The sequence below is a fragment of the Sander lucioperca genome, chromosome 10 (genome assembly GCF_008315115.2).
Source record: "Sander lucioperca isolate FBNREF2018 chromosome 10, SLUC_FBN_1.2, whole genome shotgun sequence".
In the NCBI taxonomy this organism is placed as follows: Eukaryota; Metazoa; Chordata; class Actinopteri; order Perciformes; family Percidae; genus Sander; species Sander lucioperca.
The window spans coordinates 4,485,869-4,509,858 of record NC_050182.1 but is presented as its reverse complement, the minus strand read 5'-3'; the positions used below and the strand labels follow the sequence as shown (position 1 = coordinate 4,509,858).

General features: G+C 42.7%; 1 protein-coding gene and 1 long non-coding RNA gene across 2 annotated transcripts; one reads left to right on the top strand and one right to left on the bottom strand.

Annotated features, from left to right (window-relative positions):
- Nucleotides 1-226: 226 nt before the first annotated feature.
- LOC118496154 lies at nt 227-12,912 on the bottom strand. The gene is made up of 3 exons (XR_004898642.1): nt 12,851-12,912; nt 7,091-7,092; nt 227-237 (listed from the first exon to the last, which is right to left on the bottom strand). It is a non-coding gene; the product is annotated as an uncharacterized LOC118496154 (long non-coding RNA).
- Nucleotides 12,913-17,454: 4,542 nt separating this feature from the next.
- On the top strand, nt 17,455-21,940 carry LOC116064261 (5-hydroxytryptamine receptor 1B). The gene is made up of 2 exons (XM_031319332.2): nt 17,455-17,603; nt 20,576-21,940. Exon 2 carries the CDS (start codon nt 20,611-20,613, stop codon nt 21,646-21,648), a length of 1,038 nt encoding a protein of 345 aa, XP_031175192.1. The 5' UTR covers nt 17,455-17,603; nt 20,576-20,610; the 3' UTR covers nt 21,649-21,940.
- The last annotated feature ends 2,050 nt before the right edge of the window (nt 21,941-23,990 follow it).

Genomic DNA, 23,990 nt, shown 5'->3' with positions numbered 1-23,990 from the left:
GTTGCTTAGGAACATAAACATGTAATGGAAAAAAACATTCTAAAATCAACATAAAATAAAATAAAATAAAATCAACTTAAACATGAGATCAACAAAGCGTCCTAAGACACAAAAGAAGGACGCACATGACAGCACAGACAACACAACATCCTAAGAATTAACTGTAATAATTAAAGTGTGAAGTGCAAAAAGTGCTGGTGTATTTATTGCACCCCTGCTCTGCTGGGCTTAGATTTACTATTGGAGTTCAGCAGCTTGATGGACGTTGGGATGATAAACAATAACTTCAGTCTGTTTGTTTTGCATCTCAGCACACGGAATCTTCTCCCTGATGGCAGAAGTTCATATTCAGGAAAGAGAGGGTGTAGAGAGTCTGCAGACAATTACAAAGTCAGCCTATTACCACCTTAAAAATATATCAAGGGTTAAAGGACTTATGTCTCAGCAAGACTTGGAAAAACTTGTCCATGCTTTTATCTTCAGTAGACTAGACTACTGTAACGGAGTCTTTACAGATCTCCCTAAAAAATCAATCAGACAGCTGCAGCTGATTCAGAACGCTGCTGCTCGAGTCCTCACTAAGACCAAGAAAGTGGATCACATCACTCCAGTACTGAAGTCTCTACACTGGCTTCCAGTGCTTCAAAGAATTGATTTCAAAATACTTTTGCTGGTTTATAAATCACTAAACGGTTTAGGGCCTAAATACATTTCTGATCTGCTAGTACAGTATGACCCACCCAGACCTCTCAGGTCGTCTGGGACAGGTCTGCTTGTTGTCCCCAGAGTCAGAACTAAACAGGGGGAAGTAGCGTTTAGTTTCTATGCTCCACATATCTGGAACAAACTCCCAGAAAACTGCAGGTCTGCCGCAACTCTCAGTTCTTTTAAATCAAGGCTGAAGACCTATCTATTTGATGTTGCCTTTCTTTAAATAACTGTTCATTTGTTATATTACAAGCAGGGCATGAAGTTAACTTTTTTGACCACCAGCCACTGTGGCAGGTGGATTTTTAAATCCACCTGCCACAGGGACTTTTTACCAGCCACTTTTTTTTGCGTCATAAAGGTGAAAAACAGGAATTGCTGTGACTCTATGATCCTGTCCTGTCCTATTGATGGTAGCCCGCCTTGATAATCCTGCATAGGGGCCCGGTATTGGCTCGTTACGCCACTGCATATAAGAGATGAGATGACAGACAAAATCAGGAGTAGCCTACGCACACCACAACAACAACAAAACACTGGTGAATGCGCACCATAACACATGAATGTTTTTTGTATAGTTCTTAAAAATAAAAAAATAAATAAAAAGGAAACTTGTTTTGGGGAGAATAATACTTATTACTATTAATGAATTACTCTGGGCTGAGATTTTCTAGGAACTTTACCAAAAAGGCTCAGGATGCTGCAAATGTTGGTAAGATATGAAAAAGGCTGGTGGATTTAAGACACAAAATAATGTATTGGATGAATCAAATATGAACATATGTCATTGTCAGTGGCTTGTTGATCTTTACATTGTTAGTTAATTTCCTATCCTGGCCTGGGACACATTCATACGGTTTAATAAAGTACTTATTGGACTTTAACTTATCATTGCACTTACAATAACGTAGCTGTCCTCAATTTAGGTCATCCTGTACGTCTCATCTGCGTTTTTTCCTGCATCCACCATGTGCGTTTGTGTGTGTGTCTGTGCGTGCGTGTGTTTGTGTGTCTGTGTGTGTGTTTGTGTGTGCGCGTCAGTCGCGGGGGAAACGGAGCAGCCCCGCCCGCTGCAGAGAGCCGACAATTTGAAACAGCAGCGCAGACTTTAGAGTGAAAAATTGTTCCAGAGTACATTGATGTTAAAATGTCTACAGGTTGGCAGGACGGTCTGAAATGTTTTGCACGGTCTTTCGCTGTATGTTTTGTTGGTAAATGTGAGATGTTCGAGTCACACACACGTCTCGTCTTCATATCAGAAACTAGGAAATGAATTTGACCCGTTCTCACTCCCGCTTGGTCAGTGGCTGCACGTGGGACTGCTGGGATTGTGTGAGTAATGAAAATGCGATAGGGGGCCCCGGCTGTCAATCAATGTCTTCTAGTGATGCGGGCCCCTTATTGGACCAGGCCCGTAAGCAACCGTGTACCCTGCTTACCGATAGTTACGAGTCTGAATCACTCAATTCTCATTGGCTACCCGCCAATGTGGCAGGTAGATTGACAGTTTCACCCGCCAATCACAAAAGTTACCCGCATTTGGCGGGTGGGCGGGTGCCAATTTCATGCCCTGACTTTGTATAAGAACAAGGAAAGATGCATTGCACCAGGTTGTAGCACAACTGCTATTTTCCGCCCGTAGTCCCTGAGCAGGAAGGTAAAACAAAACACATTTACACCTAATTTACAATATTACAAATATGTGCAAAGTTGCATCAATACAATCATCATAGGCTCAATCGTTCCCACATCCTAAAACCAGTCCCCCCACCCCCTCCCAACAAAGCTATATGCAACATCATCATCTCTCTCATCAGGGCCGCCCTCTCCTTCACTCGCTGTCTGTCAGCTGCTCACATTGTTCGCCTTCTAATAAAATATTAATACAAACCGAACCAAATGAAAAATGCAACAATTGCACCAAGTCTACCAAACTATAGTTGTGAAAGCACCCTTAAAAACAAGTCCAACTTGATATAAAGGATTTTAAATTCACTACAGGAAGTTGTGCTAATTTCATTCACATTTCACGTATGAATATTTGGAGGAATCTGTCGTCTGCTGCCGACCAAGGTCATTCACGTCACCTTTTGTTGACAGGTAGAAATGCTTAGCATTGACGTCTTTGCCCTGTATGTTGCAGCGTGTGTGACCTCCTCTTTCACACGGTCAGGGTTGAATCCTCCTCCACTGAGAGCTACTCACTGAATACAGAGTGTGTTTCACAGAAAATGAGGCTTCGCCTGGAAGATTCAGACGAAAAGTCATGCTGTGCTCTTTTCTCAGCTCAAACATTATGAAAAGAGGATATTTAAACAGCAGTATGGGACCGATGGGACTGCACACGAGTAAGATGAGAAAACAGTCTGCCAAAAGTGGTCTACAGAGTTACTCAAGTAGTGCAACATCATTTCCCATTTAAAACATTGCATTGTAAATTTTCAGACAATATTTATTCAGCCTAGAGCTGAAGATCTTTGCCTTTGTCTTAATTTCCATCATTTTACACGGGCCCAGCTCGGGATTGTGCTCCGGATTGCGCGGTAAATGAGCGGTCAGGTGATGCGTTTCGATTAGCGCGAAAATGGATGCTGAGGAGGTGAACCGGAGGCTGGCCTCTGGAGGACTCATTATATTTCTTTGTTCCAACTTCCAAGTGGCCTATAGCCTACGTTAGTCATGAATAAATTATGTTAAACAATGTATAAATGAGTCATTCTTGACAAGAGGCGAAAGAGCTGTGTGCGTGCACACATTTAAATAATGTCGGGCTGCAAATGGGTTCGAGCTTTTAAAAAGCTGTCAATCAAAATATACTTGTCGGGCTCGGGCCTTGACTTTTAAGGCCCGATTACAGCTCTACTTCAGCCTACCATGGTTCTCCTAAACTACACCGCTCCTCCGTACCCTGCACTGGCTCCCGGTGGCGGCTCAAATCCTTTGGCGAAAAGAACGTTTCAGTCCCTAAAGACATTCCTCAGAGTTCTTAAAAACACATTTGCCAATATGTATAATTTATAACAGACATTTTTTACAGACCGTCTAACTATAAATCAAGAAACCTCTGTGCATGTGTGTATGTCTCCTGCCTGCGCGGTGCAGCAGCGGGGGCGGGGAGTTGCTACATCCCTAGACAGAATGGAGAGCCCAAACATGTCTTGCCAAAAAGTGATCATCCGCCCAAAACTGATTGCATTCTGCCCTACATGCAAATTATGAAATCATTCGTACACAAACACATGTTAGATGAATGGCCAGGCTCTTGGGCTCTCCAGCACGTTGTTTTGTCGCCGGCGGTTAAGCACATTTCTCTGGTCGTTCTGCACGCTGTATATATATATATATATATATAGCACTAGTACCCTATCAGGCATTGCACATCCTATAACCATAATGGTAAGTACCACAAAATATTATTTAGTAGTATTAGTCACACATACATCACTGCATCTTATCTTTTATTATTCATTAATTTGATTGAAAGCAGCACGAATGAGAATGTATACCTGTTAAGCTTGCAGTTTGGTAACCTGTACCTTCTGCCTGAAGGCATCGGCTCATACTCATTATACAGGACGTGATTTGGGTCGTAGGTGATTTTGAGACCCTGTTTCCTCACCGCCTCCTCCAAGAGCTCCTGAAGAGGAGGTGGTGGCATTTGGCCAATTATTTTTCCAGTCCTTTTTATTAAGTTTTGGAGCTGTGATTTTAATTTAATGTCTCTCTCTGACATTATGCCTAATTTAAGAGGCACAACGTTAGAGAGAGAGAGAGAGAGAGCAGGAGCTGATATCTGTTCCACACAGTGATTGCATTCTTCGAGGTCAAAAGCCAAGATGCACAAGGAAAGATTTTTTGATTGACTCCTTGCACTCCTTGGAGAGCTTCGGTTAGATTATTTTGCATCCTTGCTTCATAGTTGGCATTCAGAGTGTAAGCAAACAATATGAGTTCATTTTTTGTTGTCTCTTTTAAAAGGAAAATACTGTGTGTCACGCAGGGGTTAGGATGAGTGTGTGTGTGTGTGTGTGAGTAACTCTGCTGCTTCACTGTGTTACCCTAAATGAGGAGTGTGTTCTTAGTCATCCATTAGGTAAGGGTTATATAGCATGTTTATTTTCATTCTTGTTGCCTTTCTGCCCTTCTGTCCGTCAGCGTAGGCTGTCCAGAGAAAGTCATCTGTCAACCTCCAGCCACTTAAGGAGTTAATGAATCATTATTTTCTTTTCTACTCACAAAATGTTGTTGAATATAATAACTATAATTACTTGTTCTCTTGTCAAAGCAGAGAAGTGTTTTCTTGTCTCCAGCTGAGATTTTTATCCAAAAGCTGTTGGCTGCTTTCTAACCTGTTGCATTTCATTTAATTTCCCTTATTAAAGTCCCCTACGCAGATACAAGTCATATGTATAATATTTATGTATAATAACATAAATATTATCTATGGTGCCAAATCATAACATTAGTTTTCTCAACCAGAATCATTGAGTGCAGTGCCTTTTTCCAAATTAGAGCATTAGCCCCCCCAAATGTCTGTGCACATCCCTGCTGGAAACGTTAGAAAAGATGGGGGCATTTTAAATTCAAAGATGAGACAATTACACGTTGATGGAATGCAAATACAAAAAGTACATTTACGCAAGTACTGTACTTAAATATATTTGAGGTACTTGCACGTTACTTATTTCCATGCACTTCTTAATGTGACCAAACTCTTCTGGGTGATTTCAGTTGTTGACATTTTTGCTTTTTTTTTGGTCTCTAAAAACACCCATGAGCATCAGTTGCCGTTGCGATAGGATAGGATAAGTTTTGAGCTACTGTTGTTTTACTTCACACCTTTGATTGCTTTTTTAACGCTTTTGACACTTTTTTGACTTTATTTTGATCTTAGAGGCTAATAGAGAAACTTCACTTTATGTTATAACTAAACAAAAAACTTTTTTTTTAAGTCCTTGTGCTTTTTTACCTCGCAACATTTCTCTGGATCGTGGTTGCATTATAGTTTGATCTTCTTATGTAAAATATGCGGCTCTGGTAGATGTTTGTGATTGGTCGTGCTGTACAAACACCGCCTCTTTTATGTGAACGTGCACGCCGCTGGATTGGGAAACCCTGGGTTGATTGAACTAGTTGATAACCACCGTCGTGACACAGCTTATGCAGGACCGCGGTTGTTAGGTTTGGTGAAGCCGGGTAACTGAAATAAATCCAGGGCATGTTGATCTTGATTCGTAGTACAGGCCGCAGGTGGGGTGCATCATGGGGGTGGGGGATGGTGCGATTTTTGTTGGGTCAGACCCATCTGCTAGCAATGGGGGGCCGAGACTGAGAGCTACATGGAAAAATATGCACCAAACAAGCCACTTTGAAATGTTGCTGTTTTCATGAATACAAACGTTGTTATGGTTTTGGTGTTTTGTCCTGTCATATTTTGGTAGCCTGTTTTCTGTCATGTCTTGTCTCCTTGTGATTGTGTGATTTTTGGTCTTGTCTTGTTTTATGTTCTGTTTCCTGTTTTATTTTGATAGTCTGGTTTTCTGTCTTGTCTTGTCTGGTTTTACTTCATGGCTTGTGTTTTCCCGCTCTTGTGATTGCGTGATGTTTTCCACCTGTTTCCCAGCCCTTGTGTCACCTGCCTCTTGTTACCTCGTTACCCTCTGTATTTAGTCTTTGTGTTCCCCTTGTCCTGTGTCAGATCATTGTGTGTTTTGTGTTTGCTTGTTCCTCTCGTTCCTGTCAGCTCCCGTCAGTTTCTGTGCTTCTTGTTTATTCCGTTTTTTTTGTACTCCCTTGTTTTTTTGGATTCTCTTTGTCTTCATTTTTGGTATTGGTTTTTGCCTGCTGCTGCGCTCAGGACTTCCTTGGTTTATTTTTGTGTTTTATCAATAAATCCTTGTCTTCAACTTTCTCCTGCCTGCCTGCCTGCTCTCTCTGCCTTTGGGTCCTCAACTTCCTGGAACCTAACAAACATTGGGTGACCCTCCCCTCTTTTCCTCCGGTGGTTCATTCCATAAAGACCGAATAGTCTCTTATCTGTGAGGAAGAAATCATGCACCAGTTTCAATTATATTGTGACAAGCACAATCAAACATTTCACTCCTTTCTGTTTGTCAAACTGTGTTTTTCTCATCTTTCAAAGGAAATGAAAACCATTCAGTTTTTTTTTTTTTTTAGGTTTCCGATTGCTGCACTTTGGATTTTGATTGAATTTGTAACTCCGTTAGGATGTAAAGTTGGAGGCTGTTCCATGGATAATAAATGGGCTGCTGAGATTCTGTGTGTTGGAACCAAGGCAATCTTTTATTCAAACCCACAGATTTGTATTTTTAAATTCTGGAGATAACACATACGGGGACAAGTACAAAATAATCCAGAGGACATCTAGAATATTTCGTCTTTGATTTTAAATATTTAGGTTGATTGTGTGTATTGATTTATTGCATTCCAGATTAGCTGAGCATAGACACTGTTACACAGACTCAGCAGGCAGGCAGTTGAGTTTACTTTTGGGGAAACAAGGTCAGTTTACTAGCTGTTCTTGAGCTTTTGTAACCGTGCACGGCAGCTGGATTCTCGTGATATCACATATGACACGAAAATCCATCTTGTCGGGCTTCAAGTACTGCGTTTGTGTCTGAAAAGCAACGGACCGAACCAATCAGCATCCGGCGAGGAGCTACTGACAGCCACGGGCGGTGTTTAGGTGTAAGTGACGGCCGAGAAAGACATGGTTAATCCAATCACCTGCCTGTCCTTTTTTCCCAAACAGTTGCCAATGACGGCTTCTCAGATGGTTCTGTGTTAGCAAACCATCTGGCGCGTCAGGTTAGAGCTTTTGATCGTATCGTAGGGTCTTCCTTTTTGCTGAGTACTTTGACTTCATTCAGACATGCAGGCATATTTCAATTCATTTCTCAAATCAGATCTTTAAGACAGACTGTCCGACTGTTATTTCCAAGCGATCAGATCGGATATGTGTGTCCAGATGCAATGCCGTAACTTTGGGTTCAACATCGGGGGGGGAGGGTTGAGATCTCCAACTATCTCTAGGGAGGTCCCTGGATACGTCTGCATGTATTGAGTACAGCACCAAAAACATCGGAAAAAAAATAGTAGAAAACAAAAAAACCTCCAGAAAGGCATACAGCAAAAATTGTCCAACAAACGTCCTACAAAAAAAAGCAACAAAAACATTGAAAACGCAACAATAACTTTATGAAAAAACGCCCAGAATGTATTAATTGGAGGGTTTTAACCTCCCCATCCCCCCTGTAAGTTACGCCTATGCCCAGATGTCATGCAGAATGTAACGGCCAGCAATAATAGAGGGACACATTTCAGATAAACGACCTGCGACATAACAGCTGAGATCCATCATATACTATATGTTGTGAATAAATGTTATTTTCCGGCACTCTGATCAAATGCAGCTCCTACACTTGTTGGTATCATTGCGAGATGAAACAGCAGGGGACTGAGCAGTAAAGTGCCCGTGGATTGACATGTTGGTGGATCTGCCCAACGGTGGTGGAGCGTGGGAGGTGTCGCTTGTTCCTGGCAGCCTCTTTAAGCTGCACTCACACCAAAAATGTGCCCGTTGAAATGTACTTAATGGCTATAATGAACCTCTGTCCAGTTTCCTGTTCATTCCATTCTCTGCAGCTTCTATCATGCCACCCTGCGGTTATAAAACAAGAATATAGACAAATAACAAGAACGAGAGATAAATGTCACCATTTCGCTCAAACTGGACTGGACATCAGAGAGCCTATTATTGATTACAAACTCACCTGGTCTGCCAACACACTAGCAAGATACTCGAATGCACAGCAACGGCCCTATTTTTTTTAGGAAACTGCGTAGTTTTAATGCAGACACAACAACTCTGACATTGTTTTATTTAACTTTCATTCAGAGTGTGGTGACTTTCGCCATCCAGTGCTGGGGGGGGAACAGCAACATGCTGGACAAGGTGACTAAAATGGGCAGGAAAATTACTGGATCCGATGTTAAAAGCATCTCCAACCTCACAGAACAGTATACCCTCAATCTGGCCCTGAGGATACTGGATGATCCATCCCACCCACTTTTCTCAGATCCCCCCCTTCCCCTCTGGACGTAGATTTCGACTGCACCTAACAAAAACCAAACGTGCCATTACATCATTTGTGCCGAGGAGCATTCAGTTACTGAACAGATCAGACACAGGCACATAGACGTTTTATAATGTGCACTATTGATTATTTATTGAATTATTTATTGATTAATCTTAGCTATTGGACTGATGATTGCATGTCACCACCATTGCTGCGTTGTTGTTGTGTTGTTGTTTATGTTCTGTTTTCTGTATCCTGTTTACTGTTACTGTTAAAAAAACACACAAAATCGCAGAATTTTGCAAAATTACTATATTATAGTGTATATTTATTTTAAGTTCTGATAACTTATACTGCCATATTGTGTGCAGAATTGTGTTCATTGTCTTTTGAAAATGTTGGAGGTGGAGATTGTGCAACTTAAGAAATGTGTTTCCTGTTGTAATTGCAATAGTTAAATAACTGGATTCTCTTAAGTGTGTTTTTCAAATGTTCTAATGAAAGATTTGTGCAATTGAGAAATATAATTTTCTTTTTCACTTATGTTGTTAATATATATATATATATATATATATATATATATATATATATATATATATATATATATATATATATATAAATAAATGTGCCAAAAATATATACAATCAGATATATAAAAAATGTAACAAGAGCAGAGAGCATCAACGATATAAAATATTAAGAACAATATACAAATAAAATATAGAATAAATAACTAAACTAAATCCTGATCTTTCTGGCCTTCCTTGATGCCAAATCATCAATGATGTTATCTTATGAAATCTGCTCCCCTATTGAATGATTGATACTGACAGAAAGGCCAGTGATCCGTTCCTGGGACATGGTTGACCTCAGGTATGACTTGATCAACTTTAGTTTTGAAAAGCTCCTCTCTGCTTTGGCCACAGTGACTGGCAGAGTAAGTGCAATCCTGAGAGCAGTCCAAAAGTTGGAGTAGATCTCCGATAGAACCTTATCATCCCCCGTTCCCCCCCTTGTCCGCACCGTTCCATTTGGGAGACCAAGCAACATATGCGCCGATTTATGTTTTCCTCCGTGGGTGCTCACGGGCGCATGCCATTTAAAAAAAAAAGTAGTCAAAAAATGTTTGCATTTCAGACAGCCAACATGAACACACACGCCTATAAACTTGTTAATAAAGCCGTAAAGTAGGCTATCTTTCAACTCAGGATAGGATTGGAGATGAAAAGTTTAACTGACACATAACCGTGATCAGCTTCGTGGGTGCTCAGTATTAGCGGAGCACCAACGGTATCGGCAGCCCAGCAACCCGTTCGACCCAGAGGTGAACTGTCCCCCGCTCCTGTTTCCCCTTCTCACACAGCTTCTCGGTGCCGTGTGTGCACGGCACCTTCTCAGCAAGCAGGGGCGCCAATTTGCCAATTCCCCACACGGTGAAATGATAGATAATACAGTAGAAAACCGCTTGAGGATTTTTTTCTAAGTGCTCGTGCCGCCCCCCATGTGTCATGAAAAACTGCCGCCCCGGGCAACTGCCCGGTTCGCCCGTGCCAAAAAACGCCACTGCACCTGAAAGTCCGAACCAAGGTCCAGACCAAGGTTCATGTTTTTGTTACATTGTATACATTTGATCCGGTAAGTTTTGGTTTTACACTGCAGTTATGCAAGCGCACTAAAGATCTATACGTGACAAAACTACGTCCTGTCGTCATCACATACGTGAGCTGCGTCTCCAGATACTGATAACTGATTGGTCTGTAGACGGGCTTCCCCGTCCTCTCGTCTCCTCTCTCTGTGTCTGAGTTTTTTCAACTGACTGCTGCTCTCCTCTACTGACTGCTGCTCTCCTCTACTGACTGCTGCTCTCTCCTACTGACTGCTGCTCTCTCCTACTGACTGCTGCTCTCCCCTACTGACTGCTGCTCTCCCCTACTGACTGCTGCTCTCCTCTACTGACTGCTGCTCTCTCCTACTGACTGCTGCTCTCCCCTACTGACTGCTGCTCTCCCCTACTCCCTACTGACTGCTGCTCTCTCCTACTGACTGCTGCTCTCCCCTACTGACTGCTGCTCTCCCCTACTGACTGCTGCTCTCTCCTACTGACTGCTGCTCTCCCCTACTGACTGCTGCTCTCTCCTACTGACTGCTGCTCTCCCCTACTGACTGCTGCTCTCTCCTACTGACTGCTGCTCTCCTCTACTGACTGCTGCTCTCTCCTACTGACTGCTGCTCTCCCCTACTGGCTGCTGCTCTCTCCTACTGACTGCTGCTCTCCCCTACTGACTGCTGCTCTCTCCTACTGACTGCTGCTCTCCCCTACTGACTGCTGCTCTCTCCTACTGACTGCTGCTCTCCCCTACTGACTGCTGCTCTCCCCTACTGACTGCTGCTCTCCTCTACTGACTGCTGCTCTCTCCTACTGACTGCTGCTCTCTCCTACTGACTGCTGCTCTCCCCTACTCCCTGCTGACTGCTGCTCTCCTCTACTGACTGCTGCTCTCTCCTACTGACTGCTGCTCTCCCCTACTCCCTACTGACTGCTGCTCTCCTCTACTGACTGCTGCTCTCCCCTACTGACTGCTGCTCTCCCCTACTCCCTGCTGACTGCTGCTCTCCTCTACTGATTGCTGCTCTCCTCTACTGACTGCTGCTCTCCCCTACTCCCTGCTGACTGCTGCTCTCCTCTACTGATTGCTGCTCTCCCCTACTGACTGCTGCTCTCCCCTACTCCCTGCTGACTGCTGCTCTCCTCTACTGATTGCTGCTCTCCTCTACTGACTGCTGCTCTCCCCTACTCCCTACTGACTGCTGCTCTCCTCTACTGACTGCTGCTCTCCCCTACTCCCTGCTGACTGCTGCTCTCCTCTACTGACTGCTGCTCTCCCCTACTGACTGCTGCTCTCCCCTACTCCCTACTGACTGCTGCTCTCCCCTACTGCTGTGCCTCTTTTTGTTTTGTTGTGATGTTGAGAAGCAAGACACGGGAACTTTCTTTCTGGAGCATTTATTCAGAGACAAACGGAAACCTACACAGTAGCCTACATTTACTACCACTTAACAAATAAACTGATGATGTATTCTCAGCTCTAATAGCCGACAGCTGTCTGCTCTGAGCGCATTCACCGTCACTCTCTCACGTACAGGCTAAGCACCGAGCTGTTCCTTAAAGGAGCTATTCCCCGGTCTTGTAACACAAGGACAGCCTGCCAGAGCTTCTTGTATTTGGTCCGAAAGTCCGAACCATCCAAAAAATGCTTTCACACTATAAACTAACCGGACCATGGTTCTTTTTGACCACTTCTTTTTATCAGACCAAAATTTGGTCTTTTGATCCGGACCGTTTCACCCCTGTAATTTTGGTTCGGATCAAACTGAAAAGTCCGAAAGTCCGGACCAAATGAGGTATGTGTGAAAACGCCCTAAGATTCAAGGGCGTAGCTTTGGGTTCAACAATAGTGGGGGAGAGGGGGGGTTGAAATCTCCCTTTTATTAAAATTTAAATTTTAAGCGTCAAACACTTTATTTTCTGCATTCAGGTGAATTTTTCTACAATAATTTGTGCCTTTTCTGCATCAATTTATGGTGCAAATGTCTTTATTTATGTAAAGGTAATCATATAATGTTTTTAGGCGGGTTGCACTGACCGGTTTTGATTACTGGGGGGATTGTAAACCCACCCCATCCCCCCTGTAAATTACGCTTATGATTAGTGCAACCAGAGAAGCTCTTTGCACACGTTTTACACAGTTCCGAGAAAATGTGATGTATAACCTGGATACTGCATCACAAACGGTGCGCAACTAAAACACAGGGCTTTCAGGCTTTCTTAGAAAACAAAAGACTTCCACCCAGGCAATGTGTCTTTGTTCCCAGGAGTGTTTTAATACAAACACCAATCTTTTTCCTAATCTTAACTAGTCGTTTTTGGTGCCCAAACTTAAAGGCACACTATGCAAGATTTGTACCTTAAGTCGAAGTCATTTCGATGGTTAACGAACTCGTAGTAGGGCGAATCATTCTGATAGCAAAGCGGGGGGGAGGACGCCGCTGGCAAAACCAGCAATGCAGGTTTGAGAGGTAGCGCCCCGCCAAATCTCACGAAAATCACGACTTGCCTTACGGCACGACGTCACATACAGTACATCAACAACATATAATAAGCAGTGGGTGACCCGGGTTCGATTCCCACTGTGATACATCAACCAATGTGTCCCTGAGCAAGACACTTAACTCCTAGTTGCTCCAGAGACGTGTTACCTCTGACATATATAGCAATTGTAAGTCGCTTTGGATAAAAGCGTCAGCTAAATGACATGTAATGTAAAAGCAGCCTCTATGGAAGACACTAGCACGCATTTCAGAAGTGAATAATGGCAGAGTCGACAAAGAAAACGAGAAACCGACCGCGTGAGGAACCGGACAAGAGTCCCACTCGGTCAGGCTTTCACTTGTTGGTCAGTCCTTCCAGAAAAACGCGATTATGCGATCGCATAATTCAGTGCATAATCAGCCAAAGTCTGCATATTTATGCGGGGGCCGCATTTTTTCAAATACGCCGCACTTTCGCCACATAAATATGCGGGGGCTTGCATGATTTCATAATCCCTGCATATTTGTTGCAAAAAAGTCACATATATCTTAGCAGAAAGTTGAAAAATGTTGCATTTACTTCACACAAGAGCAGCCATTTTCCCCTGTTGCCATGGGAACGTTATGAAGTGACGTAATTACGTGACGTGAACATCATCGAAAAGCTGCAAACCCCGCGATGAAGCCATGTTGAAACCTGCAATTTTTGCAAGTTCCCGCAATTTCATCGCATAAAATTGCATAAATATCCCGCATATTCCATCGCACTTTTTATGAAAACGTGCCGCATAATGAAGGATTTTTGCCCGCAACAGTCACAAAAAAACTCTGCATTTTTCTGGAAGGACTGATTGGTGAGAGCTAAAAAGCAGCAAAGCTAACGTTAAGTACAAGTACTCCACAGTGACTCTAGGGGTCGCTGTTTGACACGGAAACTGCATAGTACGCCTTTAACTGTCGTCACTGCATGGTGGTCACGTTTTTTTCCCAGCTAAACTTAACTGCCACGGCCTCTGAAAGGACCGTCTCCTCGCGGTGCTCTGTACCCGGCTCACAGTTGCCTTTTCTGGGCTAAACTCAACTGATATGACCAACAGCTCACGGAGGTCTGTAGCCCGCATCACGCCACCAGCTGGCAGATGCCCTAATTTAGTAGGATATTTACCTGATGAAGGTCTAAGACCGAGATGTTGTATTTTTCTAAATAAATTATTGCTTGCGTAATGGTCAGTGTGCGGGACTTTCTCTAAGTAGGATATCCTACAAATTGGCGTGCATACATTTTCGTACGATATCACACGATCATACGAAGAACACGTTCATGAGAATGTGTTAGAAGGGAAGGATCAGCTGCTTATGGAGCAGAGAGGTTGACTACTAAGTTCAGTGGCTTATTTGTATGAGGTTCACAAGCACAACATATGTCAAGTTATAAAATTGGGGGTATTCCCTTTCAATCTTTATGATACGGAGGAGCAGTGGTTATAAAAGTTAGATATTTGGGTGAAGCCACCCGTCTGATTTAAGTAAGTAAGTAAGGTTTATGTATTTGTGTTTATTTTTTTTGTATTTATTTATTTATAAAGGACAACACACATTACTCAACATTTCTGTAAATGTGCCAGTGTTAGCCAGCCGGCTAATTTTCAACTATGTAGTGCACCTTTCACAGATACAAAATCGCTAGTGTCTAACATTGAAACAATTACACAATACAAGCAATAAAAAAAGACAGATATCAACAATACACAGCACAGACAAGATTACAATCACAGCAGCAGCACAGAAAATAAGAGCAGAGACAAATAAAAAGTCTGCATAAAAATATTTTCAGCTGTTTCGTAAAGCATCACAGGAGTCTAGGGATCACAGCGATAAGATCTTTATTTATTTATTAAAATGTAAGCTCCAGAAACAAACGCAACGCTCTGTGATCTGAAGCTTTGGACTGCAGCCCGCTGCGACTCGGGATTAATGATTGCCCACCACACACAGAGAAGCACGGGATTATGATGTTGTTTTGTTGTGTCAACTTGAACTGGAGCCAAACATGCAGATGCATGATACTATTACACCACACTCAGGAGTGTTTCCTCCTGTACACTCACGTCCTGAAAGGCTGCAAATGAGTGTCAGTGTTTCGGAGTTCAAAGAAAGAGGCGAGACAGGTTTAGACTCGGATAGCTGGGCGTTAAAATTGTCAGTGAGTTCAAAACAACAAGCAACATGTTCGTATTAGTTTCCAGAGTGCATTTGATTTCATCCTGAATTTGTTTTGTCTGTTTTGTTTTGCATTGAATTTAAGGACAGAGGAAACATATGAGCTTCAGCTAGAGACCCTCCACACACACACACACACACACACACACACACACACACACACACACACACACACACTGTGGAGGGGACACATCACTTTGTTGCTTTAAATTAAAAGGGACTGACACTTCGGTCCCTACAATAAAAGCCGGTCCCCATAACGCTGTAAGCTGTCAGGTTCACACACACACACACACACACACACACACACACACACAGGTTTGTTTCACTATCTTTGTGGGGACCCATCATTGACAATGCATTCCCTACCCCCACCTTAACCATCACAACTAAATGCCTAACCTTAACCCTTACCCTCACCCTAACCATAACCTAATTCTAACCCTAATCCTACAACCAAGTCTTAACCCTCAAACAGCACTTTAAACTTGTGGGGTCCAGCATTTTGGCCCCACAAAGCTGTCGGGACCCCACAAGTATACTGGACTCGCAGTTTTTGGACCCCACGAATATAGTTAAACAAGCGCACACACACACACACACACAGGCTATATCAATGGACAACTGTATGGTAAGCAATGTTCACTACTAATAAGCATGCACAAAACAGAAAAAGAATGTTTAAAAAATTACACTGAAACAAAATAAAAGCCAGATTTGTCACCTCAATAGCGTCACAACCGCGCAACATGCGGTTATGAAACTTTACAGGTGTGTAGTTGAGATAAAAATTTAGGCTGGGTTTAAAGATGGGTGTCGTCGGAGAAAGGGCGCCTAAAGTAGAGGGGTTGGAAGTAGTAAAGGGGCCCCCGCACTTCACACCACTGGCCAGATTTGGCGTCGAGGCTGGTGTGATCCCATCGCAAACTAAATAAAATGCCTCTGACTCAGAGAGGTTTGAACTAAGGCCAGTTAGGGGCTTCCTGCTGTTTACATATCAAAGTGTCCTTAAGCACTGAGCTTCAAATCACTCCGCTCCTGATAGTCCGGGCAGTGCCATGCCAAGCTAAGCTTTTGTTACCTAAACACAGTGTGGATGTGAATCCTAAACTCTGGAGCCTGAGAGTCCTGCACTTAGGGGGGAAACTATTTATTTCTATTTAAACATAATTTGTAAGTGACAGGGTTGCACAGTGTGTGTGAATAAGAGGCAATTTGAAGTACGTTGGCTAAAAGAGCTCTGTATAAAAGCAGTTGATTAGGCATTGTTCACGGTAATTAAACAAGGCCGAATGGTCTAATTGGTCTGTGACATGTCTCTCTCTCTCTCTTTCTCTCCGGGCTTCTTGTTCAACTCTATACACGGCTGGATTAATCATTCCCTGTGCAATAGGTACAGTGCAAAGAACATCCCTTACCCCAGATTTCGAGTGTTGGAATTTGATTAAAACCATAGACTGTAAATCTTAAAATCTTTAAAGCTAAAGAAGTCCGACTACAATTATTAGATCTGAGAAAAGTCTTTTTAGATACATTCATTTGGCTTAGGCCTGCTCGAGGAACTGCACCTAAACTAAATAAATATTAGCCCGGATATCCCCAGGTCAAAATGAACTGGTGCTTTTTTTATTTATCAAAAAAAAGAGCAAAACTATTTAATGAAGTATTGTCTTGAAAACAGGCCAAATTTGAATAATAATCACTTTTTTGCACAATTGTTTCATGCCGCTCTTTTACATTACCACTGTTTTAAAGGTGAAATGTCACTTTTTAAACACTTGTTTGGTGTTTTACCATTTAAGATAACTTGTGTATATATATATATATATATATATATATATATATATATATATATATATATATATATATATATATATATACATACACAGCCTCCACGTGATACAAGCCTTCCGTGATCACGCACCACCCCCCTCCACCCCTCCTCCATGCAGTTGCTAGTAGCCAAGGAGGACACGGAGGATTATAAAAACCTGATGGACTCTTCAGAAGAGGTCATTATCTTCACTCGAGTTTCTGCGCGCGAACGTCGCCGGACGCCACAATATATATATATATATATATATATGTGCATGAGGTCTCTAATATCGGGACTGGATGAATGGGTATGTGAGTTCATCTGTGCGCTGTGGGGCTTCCTCGGACCATAAAAGGTTGGGAACCACTGGGATACACTCCCATCCACCTATTCAGCCACTGGTGTGCAGCATCAGGGAGGGGGGGCGCCTCTGTCATCAGCACCCTCAGCCAATGGAGAAACCAGTGCACAAGACACATTAACCGCCTCTCCGGAGCGGACCAGTGCGCAATCATCCTCCCGTCCATGCGCACGCACATTTGAAAGTGAGATTTTTTTCTTTTCCGGCTCTGATTATGGAGTTTTTATTTCTGTCTGGATGTTTTGAGCAGGAAAACGCTGCTGCACGGACGGCTGGATTCCGCGTCTTGAAGGAGAATTTAAAGATGAAAGTGAGTAGAGTGTCCCGTTATATTTAATATTGAATGTTTGGTGCGTGTTGTCTAATGTCGTGGCAATAATGTGTGAGTCAGAGGATGAGTTAACCTTCTCTGGAAGTGCGCTAAAATCCAGAAGACCTGTGCGCGCTTCTGAACTGTAACAGCCAACATTTGGAGTGCATTTCTTTAAGAAACTGTAAAAACCAGAAGGATTGTGACAATAATATCTGGTCAATGCATTTTTAAAGTGCGTGTCCTAGCTGTAAGACGTACAGAGTGCTGCTGGACAGCGCGGAGCCGTGCGCGCTGGAAAGTGTTTATTTCTCCCCCCCCCTATTTCTTTTTGCATCCCAAATAAGATTGGCTGGATGTGCGTGAGGTTTCTGCATCATTGCGCGCTGTGTACAGATGTACAGTGAAAACAAAAGCTGGAGGATATAGGACATCCGAAACTGAAAAGCAAAATAAGTGATGACAGGAGAGCCTGTAGCTGCGTCTCTGTTTTATTAATATAATATAATACTAATGAATGCGGAGCTCCTACAAAAACTGAACACATTGGAGTTTTGATTCAACATTTATTTAAGAAATCTCTTCACAAGCCATTAAAACGCATCCTGACAGTTGAATATTTACAAACATTTATATTAAATTTGAACTAAAAGTCTAAATTATGAGGACTAGATTTTCAGTGTAACTGAAGGCGTGTGGATTTGTGTCTCTGCGGATTAAAGATGCCACGAGCACAGACTAGGTTTTGTTTACTACTACAGCTGTTGTTGTTAGGTGAGATTGTGACGCACCATCTCTTCTCTCTGGAGTGTCCATCCATCCGTCCATCCGTCCATCCATCCGTCCATCCATCCATCCATCTGTCCATCCATCCATCCATCCATCCATCCGTCCATCCATCCGTCCAGCCGTCCATCCATCCATTCATCCATCCATCCATTCATCCATTCATCCAGCCTCATGTAAACGAGCATATATAGACCTCAAACCTTTGATTTGATTCATACAAACACAGCATAACACAGCAACACTGATACATTTAAGAGACATTAAGTAAAAAAGGACATATGAAGGAAGCCAAGAAAACCCCTCAGGGGGCTCGGCATTTTGGGTTCCCTACAATTTTTCAACAATATGTGACATGAAGAGAGATATATAAAACATATAGTCATGGACAGAAGAAAGGAACAATTAAATGAGGAAAGAAAAGAGAGTGAAGAAAGAGATAAAGAGAAAAGTAATCATAAAAGAACAAGAAACATGTTGGGCTATTGATTCAGCTGATAAAGGAGAAAGTTTCTTTAGACCATCAGTTGACTCCAGCTGATAATGCTGCTTTTTTTTGAAGATTTCAAAAAGAACCACAAAACCAACAATTCCTTCACACCATATGATGATATCGGTCATTTATTCCCCCCCTCTAATACGACCCACAACAGCATTTTTCCGTCCTCATATCTAAACCAGAGAACATATCAGTTGCAGTTTTAAACACGTCGTTAACATTGTGAAATGGTCCCAGTTTGGTTAAGTTTAGGCACCAAAACTACTTAGTTAAGTTTAGAAAAAGATCGTGGTTTGGGTTCAAATCAGACGTTACTTCACTTCCTGAAGGTGACGCAGAAAGTGGCGTTCCTAATGTTAAAAAAATAAAATAAAACTCGGTTTACTTTAATTTTTTAATAGGACTTGAACCCCGGTCTCCTGGGGAAAAGTTTAGTGTTTGAGTGGAGAGCCACTTCTGGGACGCACCGCGGCTGGTGGAATATCAAATATTGACTTGAATGGCCGTGATCGCTCGCGGGAGTCGCACAGACGCGCCCGGTAGAAATACTTCATAACTACTATGACCACTAGAGGGCGCCACCATGATAAATGTAAATATAGGTTGCGATTGCAGCTTGATCAAACAACCTATGGGAGCGTTTTTCGGCGGGGACAGTCTCCACATAACTCTGCGCAGGCCGACATTAAAAATAACCGAAAGATCAAAACACAATAGTCCAAAGGCTTATTTTCATTGTAGTTCCCTTGCATCATGAGGTCAGCACATCCCTGACATGATGTATCCGGAGGATACATTTTTTTTGTTTAATTCAAACACAAAATAAAATGAAATATATATATATACACAGGTATACAGGTATATAGGTATATACAGTTTAGCACTTAAAGATGTAATATGTAACTTTTTGACATTAAAATTAAGGCTGTCATTGACTAAAGACATCTTTGACCACCTAATATTGTAAACAAATGTCACACTGTCGAAACGGTTGCTGGTGTATTGGAAAAATCGCCATCGCCAAACTCACCAGACTCCATTTAAATAAACAGTAATTCTATCACCGTACAACACACTTCATTCAAAGTCGACACAAAACAAAATAAAACTAACAAAAGCCGTCTTGGTTCGTCTTCCACATGGTGATTTCGGGGCTGTTTCATGTTAAACTAAAAGGATCTTACTCTTTAACAAAAAGGTCTATCTCTGTAGGGATCCTTTCCATAATGTTTTCAGACACTTAAACACTTAAACATATTCTGAGCCTGACAGATACACATGCAAGGTTGACACTGCAGGCTAGTAAGTGTTTTTGGTTCACTTCCTGTGTTTGGGTCGGATCGCTTTCTCACCTAAAGTGAACCGAACTCTAGAGCGCGACCAGAGTTCTGTTGTTGGGTCCGCACCAGAGTTGAAATGAGCTTTTGCACCGCCCGAAACCAACTGGACTTTAAGACTAAACACTCCAGGGTTCGGTTTAAACAGACCAAACTGCTCAGGTGTGAAAGCAAACATAATGTCCAGCCAAGACTTGTAGACCTCCAACTGTCGTTCACTGAACATAGATTCTAAGAAAAAAAATGAACAGGAGTTTGACTTGCCCTTGCATTTTGTAAGTATTTAAAGTTGTTTGGATATGTTCACCTTTTAAAACACAACACAATTTAACTGACTTTTTAATTTTCAGGTCATGAAGTGAATGTTGCAGTGACAGTTTATCCGATGATTGAGACCAGCGCTGCGACCATGTTGGACCGAACTGAGCCGGCACACTGCACCGTGTGTTGCTGTACGCTGGCTAACAAAATCCTCATGGTGCTCTTCATGGTGCTGTTGATCGTCGCCATCTTGTTTGGGAACTTGGTGACTCTGGCTGTGGTTCTCGGGACGAAACACTTCCACACGCCGCAGGGTTACCTGAAGGCTTCCCTGGCTGTGGCTGACCTGGCCGTGGGGATTTTCGTGGTACCGCTCTCTGTCTACGCCGAGGTCTACCTCATGGTGGCCGACTCGGCACCGGAGTGGACGTCCTACAACTCGCAGTTAGTGAGTTTCCACCCATGCAACGTCATCGGTCCCATCTTTGCCGGGTGCACCTTGGTCTCCATCACGACCATTTTCCTGCTGACAATCGAGAGGAGCATCGCTGTGTTGCGGCCGCTGCACAAGGACTCTGTGATTACACGGAAAAGGACCACGATCCTCATCGTCCTCTCCTGGGTGGGGAGCTTCTTCCTGGCGGTGTCGCCGATGGTTTTCAGCAACGAGATCACTCTGGAGTACAACTCCTGCAGCCGGATGTGTAATTACGCGTTGGGGACCATTGGCGAGTTCCCCAGCCAGGCCTGGAACATCCTCCTCCTCTTCCCCACGTTTGACTTCACGCTCCTCGGGGGAACGGTGGTCATTAACGTCATCTCTCTGTCCAGCATCAGGCAGCACTCGAGGCGCAGGAAACATCTGGCCGAGAGCGAGCGCCAAAGCAGCAGCAGCAAACCTACGTTTTCTGACATCAAAGCAGCCAAAACAATCGGGACGCTGACTTTGGCGTTTACCGCCTCATTCACCCCTATCGCCGTTTTTGTGGTCGGGAACGTTTTGGGGAATAAATGGTGCAACTTTTCCTTTTTCGCCTTCTGGATTCTGGCCACCAACAGTTGCTGGAATGTCATCATTTACAGTGTGAGGGATCAGAAGTTCAGACTTTGCGCCCACAAGCTCCTCATGCCTTTCCAGAGAACAAACTCAACCAAAGTCTAAAAAGCTTCTGGGACCAAAGACTTGAGTTGAAGACTGCAGTCAGTTTTGTTTGTCACAGAAACTCTTTGTTTAACACACATCGTGAGTCTCATTAAGAGACGTGTCTGCATGTTTCGTGGATTGCTGTCGTGAAGTTACGGGTTTTTCTTACGTCGTTAAAAAGCATGGAGTGTTTTAATTTTTGGATATCTTTGTGGGCTTTTGTCTTGTTCTGTGTAACAGAAGCCTGTTTCAGTCTGTGGAATGGTTGTTTTACTTGGGTGTGATCAATTAAAACATAATGCAAACTAAATCTGATTTCTGATTGTACCGTGTGTGTCTTTGAATGTGTTTGAAGGTTTGTTTCCGGCACCAAAAATGTCAGTTAGAATTTATTTCCATTGGTCATTAGCAGGGCCACTCTAGAATTTGCGGACGCAAAATCCCGCAGAATGTTCCGTAGAATTTTCCCGCAGATTTAAATAGGTTGTTTGCACGTGATGTTGCATGTGTTGCAAGTGCAAATGGGGGTCAGGAAGTGATCATTTTACATAGCAACACATTAACTCAAACGTGGAAAATGCCAACGGTTTGTGTTGATTTTGGTTCAAACCATTAAAACAGAGAGACCAACAAGAGTACCCAACGTAATCGTTTATAATGGGGGGAAATGTAGGAAATTATCTGAAAATGGTGAAAAATATTAGCCTGACATGCCAGACCCACATCAAGATGTTGGGTCTGGGAACTCACCATTGACGGAGCTCAATCTGAGGGGCGGGATAAACGGTTGTTTTTCAAATTCCCTCTGCACGCAATAGGATAGCGCTACAACCAACCAGAGCAACGAAGAAGGTAGCGGAGCTAGTTGATAGATTAAACTTTTGTCGTATCTGGTCGGCAAAACTCCGAACACATCTTCCTTTTTTTAAGAATGATTTCAGTGCCGTTCTTTGTTCGTTTCTCAAAGAAAAGCTTAACTCCAAGTCTTCCAGAAGACTGTTCCCAGCAGCAGCAGCCATAAGCCCCGCCCACCGACTCTAGACACGATGTGATTGGCCTGACCAGAGTTTGGTTTTTCCAGCCCGCAAGCCAACGGAGAGTGCCTAGACCCCCCTGGCTGCAAATTAAATTTGCTGCCGCTAGGGTGCGTCTAGATTTCTAGGCTAGAAATATATGGCTAAAAATAAATATAAACCTCAGGATTTTAACACATCTCCTCCCCAAGCAAAGAAACATTCTAATTTCTGCTGATTTTCCTGGATCACCGCTTAAAACATTAAGAAAATACTTAATTGAGCTGCAGGAGGTTTATTATTTAATAATAAAACCATATCTATTTCAAAGTACACTATCTTTGAACTGGAAAAGAAACACAGTTGCAACCACAGAGGATCGTCACATTACCAATCATTTAATGTCTTAGTGCTGGCCTGATACTCTTTGGAGTGGCAGAGAAGCAAAATCTGTAGTCGTTTTCTCATGTGAACTCTGGACAATGTTCATCAAAGTCATCAGGTTCATCCTCTGAGGACTGGACAGGAAATTCACATATTGGACGGACTAATATTAGCTTCCAAAGCAGAGCAAAAAAAACCATAGAAATGTGTTTGTGTTATAGGATTCTTCACATTGTTTTGTTCCTAAAGTGATTGACAACCTGTGGTGTCAAGTAACAAAGTAAAATACTTTGTTACCTTACTTAAGTAGAAATTTTGGGTATCTATACTTTACTGGAGTAATTATTTTACAGCAGACTTTTTACTTCTACTCCTTACATTTTCACGCAACTATCTGTACTTTCTACTCCTTACATTTTAAAAATAGCCTCGTTACTCCTATTTCAGTTCGGCTTGTTTTCATTCCGGCTTGTCATCGTTCAAAAAAACACAAAAACCTATCCAGATAAATCGCGCCATCCGGATAGAGTGAATTTGATTGTGGTTGGATGAGAAGTATAAACATATACCATTCCGACACCGTATTTTTGTTTGTACGCGATCCATCGCACATGCACATGATGCAAATCACGTCACACTACAGCAAGGAAATAGCAGACGTATGTAGCCTAGTACGAAGATGTCCGTGGCAGAGACAGAACACGAGCGAAATGTCCCAACAAAGCACCAGCGAGGAGGTTGGTAGCCAGGAAAACAAGCCATCCCTGGCCGTACCTGGAAGAATTTTTCGAAATGGTTGGATGCAAAAATAACTCCTTTCGAATGCGCTGCAAGCTCTGCGCACCCAAGTACCACGAGCTAATTGTTTCTAAAACTCGCCGTCTGATTTGAAAAAGCATATTGATTTTTATATTGATTTTTTTTTTTTCCTTACATCACTTTTACTTTTATACTTGAAGTCTT